The 4,910-nt window shown below is 30.6% G+C and overlaps 1 protein-coding gene across 2 annotated transcripts; it reads left to right on the top strand.

Moving 5' to 3' along the window:
* The first annotated feature begins 6 nt into the window (after positions 1 to 6).
* Positions 7 to 4,311, top strand: LOC107479116 (guanine nucleotide-binding protein subunit gamma 3-like). Of its 2 annotated transcripts, none has more exons than XM_016099263.3 (5): positions 7 to 627; positions 1,603 to 1,655; positions 1,794 to 1,838; positions 2,009 to 2,053; positions 3,558 to 4,311. In XM_016099263.3, exons 1-5 carry the CDS (start codon positions 478 to 480, stop codon positions 3,931 to 3,933), a joined length of 669 nt encoding a protein of 222 aa, XP_015954749.1. In that variant the 5' UTR covers positions 7 to 477; the 3' UTR covers positions 3,934 to 4,311. The 2 variants fall into 2 exon arrangements, with proteins under 2 accessions (XP_015954749.1, XP_015954748.1); XM_016099262.3 differs by having other exon boundaries at positions 2,006 to 2,053.
* The last annotated feature ends 599 nt before the right edge of the window (positions 4,312 to 4,910 follow it).

Raw genomic sequence — 4,910 nt, 5'->3', positions numbered from 1 at the left:
TGGCCTCATTATGAGCCTTTACTCTTCCTTCCCTTTGAAGTTGAACACCCTTTTTATTACACCACCTCCATTAAAAAAGAACACCAAAGGCGCACTGGGACGTTGGGGTTGTTGTTCTTCTTGTTACTCCATCTCTCCTTCGGAAACACACAACATTTTCCTTCTCATTTCACTTCACTTCTCATTTTTATTTCGGATTTCTCTTTTCCCTGCCGTGTGTTTGTTTTCTTTTTATTTTCTGGGCGTTTCTTAACCACCATCCCTTGTGTGTGTGAGAGAGAGAAGAATTAAGTGGAGTGAGGAACAGTCTTTTCATGTGGACTGGCATTCACACACCTAACCTGATTTGCCTGCCCTCCTTTTTTGTCACTTCACTTCCCTTTTCCAGCATTACTTGATACAAGCTCAGTTAGTAGTTCATACCCTCTCTTGGTTTTTGAGGGGCCATTTTGCAAATAGTGTTTTGATTTGGAGTAAATGGCGATTTCGAGTGCAAAGGGATCCCCGAAGGCTCCAACGCTGCCGTTGCCGTCCCCGAAAGCGCCGCCTGGCTACCCGGATTTGTACGGGAAGCGTCGCGAGATCAGCAGACTTCATATGCTTGAAAGAGAGATAAGTTTTCTTGAGGTGCCTTTTTCTCATTCTACATACTCTACACTCTACAATTTTGTTTTCTTCTTTCATTCCATCCTGCTACTGCATATCCTTAGTTTTAATAAAAAATATCATAAAAATAGGTTATCACATGCATTTTCTTTATAAATTTAGTAAAAATATTTGTTTCTCCTCCAATTTTACCCTCCACAGCAAAAATTCCCAATTTGTGAGGTATTGGATTCCAATGACGCTGTTCACTGAATTTCTTTAATTTTTATTCTTTTCTTTCTCTAATAATTTGGGAAGAGAAATTGGGAAGGAAAAAGAAATTAGTTCTTGAGTCAGTTGAGTGTGTAAATTGAACCACTAATGAGTACAATTTTCGTTGGAGTTAAAAAAAAAAATCAACAAAGAAAGTTGGTTAGCGGTATACTTGGGAAATTGAATTTTGTAATTGCATGAAGCATGAACGAATCTGAAAGTGTTCTCTGTGAACCGTGAAGTGTAGCAGTTTTCATAAATTTATAATAATTTTACAAAAAATTGCAGTTGTCGATGTGAGGAAAGTGGCCAACCACTAGCATTTATAAATAGTTATTAGTATTTTATTAAATAATAATAAATAGTACAAACGTTTTATTTCCTCTATAGTGGAATCTTGGAACTGTTCTCTGTGAATGCTGATTGAGGCACTCACTGTCCTCTTTCTAAACTGATACAATACCAACTACTATAGCAGATAATAAGCAGAGTCTTAACACTCCAGCCACTATGCCACATAGCTGGATCTCTCTGATTTTTATTGTTTAAATTTGTTTTATATATATATTTTTTATAAATAAAGGAAATTAAGAATATCTCGGAGAGTGCATGGTGATACTGACACGGTTGTTGAACATTTATATAATATAAATATTTAATAATTAAATAAATTGCATTGCTTTTTGTTTGGCCTCTTTTGGGGTTAAACGGTTAAAGCAAATTTGTTGATGATAATTTTTGCAGGAAGAATTGAAATCTTCTGAAGGCTTTCAACCGGCTTCAAGATGTTGCAAAGAGTATGTTTATTTGAAGAATTTTTAACATAACACGTGAAGCTACGTAGAATATTTTAATTTTTTTTAAATATTGTTTTGTTTGCCAGATCCACGTTTAATTGAATTTAAATAATGAAATTATTTTTAAAAATTTTACAGGATTGATGATTTTGTCATGGCAAAAGCAGATCCCCTCTTGCCCACGTAAGAATCCTTATTTTATTTCTCACTTGTCAGTGTTACTTTCTTATTTTATAACTCGATTCTATTATTTTATTAAAATTTATATAAATTTAAGAAAAATAATTTTTTCAGTTCAAAGATGTGGAAGAAAAATCTAATTTTATTTTTTATTCTTTTCATCAATCAAGCAGGAAGAAGGAAAAAAGCCGGTCACGTCGCTTCTGGAAGTGGTTGTGGTATGATTTTATCTTATTTTATTTTACTTTTTTTCTTGAAAGAAAAAGTTTTGATTGAATCTTGTTACTTGAAGTATATGTGGCAGCGATATTTTGCTGAGTATTGCTTCGAAGGTGTTTCGGAAGTGTCTTTGGGGTTTAACTGCGGAAGTTCCAATGAGTGTACAGGAAATCCCTATAAGATTAAACGAATTTTTATACAATAAAATACAATAACACAAATCACTAGCTGTTGTCACTTGAATTTTGATTAAAGAATAATATTACACATCTAAATTTTTTTATCAATTAAGTCTAACTAAATTAGTCTAACATTATTCTAAATTTTATTATTTGGTAGATCCTATAGTAAAGACTTTATAATTATCTTCATGTGAAAATATTTTTTTGACCTTTTGATGATTGATTGTATGGTTAGATTTTGATATTTATAAAAATATTGTCTTTATTTAAAATATGGCTAAATAAATAAGTCACACTTTTAAACAAAACATTTATATGAAAAGATATTTTTAATATCTTCATTTGAGTTGTTGCCTTATTATTTAATTTAGTTAGACTTAGTTCATAAAAAAATTTGAAGGTGTAATATTACTTTCATTAAATAGCTGCTAGGTTAACTAAGGTTAGTTAAAAATATTGTAACCTTTTTTTCCTATGTAAATTCGAATAATGTTAATATAAGCAAATTTGCATAATATAAATCAAAATAAAATTTGTTCTATGAATACGAACAAAATTATTGATCACTAAATTAACTACTAGTATATGTGTGTATATATCATATATATATACATTGTTTTACATATTTTTCAATTAAATGAGCAACTATTAAAATCATCAAACTTTTGTATTAATGTTAAAAATTATCATTGTATATTTTACACTTTTATTTTTATTTTTATTTTGATAATAAATGTCAATCTATTATTTTAACTATATTATATATTATTTGTTAAGTCTGATTATATGATTTATAAAGTTTGACAGTTAAATGTAAATATGGCGTCATTCTATATTTCAATATTTATTTTTATACAAGTAACTGATTTTTAATGTACATTTAATATGTTTAATTTAAAATTATTATAAATTATAGTCATTATAAAAAATGTAATTGATATATAGTTTGTACATTTAGAATCATTATGAACTCATATGAGTAGTAAAATTGTACGTCTAACATTTGAGACTGTAGACTCCTAGGTCCAAGACCATTAGAAATTCGTTAGGATTTGGTACTATAAATAAGGGATTATCATCTCTGTAAATTGATATTGTTGTAAATTCCATAGTGAAATACTAAAAACAAATTAGATTCACGGTAAATTAATCTTTGGCGTGCTGGATTAGAGAATATCATGAGAAAAAAAGAAAGAATTCCCAAAACTCAAATAAGACGGCCCAAATTTTCTATTTCTTTGTACTTACATGATGTCTTGTTTATGAAACCAAACACAATAATAGCTCATTTATGTCAACATGAATAACTTTTGTTATGCAGTTGCACGCCCTGCTCTACCTTGTGCTCCTGCCTCTGCTGCTGTTGCTGCTGCGAACCCCGGTGTTGCGACGGGTGCTCTAAGCATCTGAGTTTACCAAGCTGTAGCTGTTGCCAATATTTGAGGCAATGCAGCTGCAAATGTCTCACACCAGCCACCAATTGTTGCCGCGGTTCGAAATCTCGCTGCTGCAAAGGTAGCTGTGGGTGCCAGAATTGCTGCATTCCACCAAGTTGCAATTCATGTCCTTGCCTTTCTTGCTGCAGTTGCAAGTGTTCTTGCTCTTGCACTTGCCCTACCTGCCCAAAGGTTCCACAGAATTGTTGTTGTACAAATACAAAGTCATGTTGGAATCCCTGCTGCTGTTATTCTTGCTAGTAATTAATTTTTGTAGGTTACATAAAAGTTTTGGTGGTTTGGTTTCAGCTTTTATCAAAGGAAATTAATTATCAGTGTTAGGAAAGATTTGAATTAGTATCTTTGGGAGTTATGACACTAAATGCACTTGCCCAAGAAAAAAAAAAAAGTAGTTCTAAAATTATGAGTATAAATTTGGAAATGAGAAGGTAGAGTTCTCTTGAAAACAAGTATAATAGGTCCATGAAAGATTGTGGGTCAGATAAGTTTTAAGTGTGTCCAGTGTTTCATGTGAAAGGAAAGACGCAATAGTGAAATAGTGGAAAATTGCTGTCCTTTTTACGGTTTCCATGGTTTGATTGAAGCCAAGTTGGCCAATGTATATATTTTTGCTTGAAATATTTTTTATTTCTTTTGTTTTTAGATTTGCGTAGCTATGTATTGTCACATTGTTTATTAACTGTAATTTGTTTCTTTTATATGATTGTGAAGTTACCATGGTAAAACTTAATTAACCCCCTGCCCCTCCCTTTTTTATTTTTTCTTTGGAAGACATACCCCTCCTATCTTTTTGAAGATTTGGTGGGGAGATTATATAATATCATTTATGTATTTAAAAATATTACCACTCCTAAGTTTATCAAAACAAAAATTTATATTTATATATTTATATATATTTATTCATATATTTTTTTAATAAAGTAATCAATCACCAGAACAGTAAAGTATCGTCCCAAATGTTTGTGGTAAGTTTTAAAGTTGTCTCTAACGTTTCAATCGACATATTTAAGTTTCTAACGTTTCAAAATTGACTCAATGTTGTCCTGCCGTTAGGATCCATTAAAACGTTGGGACAAAAATGATACATAGAAATAAATTTTAGTTTTATCCTTCAATAATATCAATTTTTTACTGTACATATTTTTCAATTTTTTTAATCATATCTAAATAAATTACATTTAATCACATTACTTTCATTCTAAATAAATATATTTTTT

This window comes from Arachis duranensis, chromosome 3 (assembly GCF_000817695.3).
Source record: "Arachis duranensis cultivar V14167 chromosome 3, aradu.V14167.gnm2.J7QH, whole genome shotgun sequence".
NCBI lineage: Eukaryota > Viridiplantae > Streptophyta > Magnoliopsida > Fabales > Fabaceae > Arachis > Arachis duranensis.
Note: the sequence above shows the minus strand (reverse complement) of the source record. Positions and strands in the feature narration are given on the sequence as shown.

Coding starts and splice junctions, on each gene's coding strand:
- LOC107479116 (XM_016099262.3), top strand. CDS start 478: ATGGCGATTTCGAGTGCAAAGGGATCCCCGAAGGCTCCAACGCTGCCG. Junction 1,656..1,793: donor GCTTCAAGATGTTGCAAAGA/GTATGTTTATTT, acceptor AAAATTTTACAG/GATTGATGATTTTGTCATGG. Junction 1,839..2,005: donor GCAGATCCCCTCTTGCCCAC/GTAAGAATCCTT, acceptor TCATCAATCAAG/CAGGAAGAAGGAAAAAAGCC.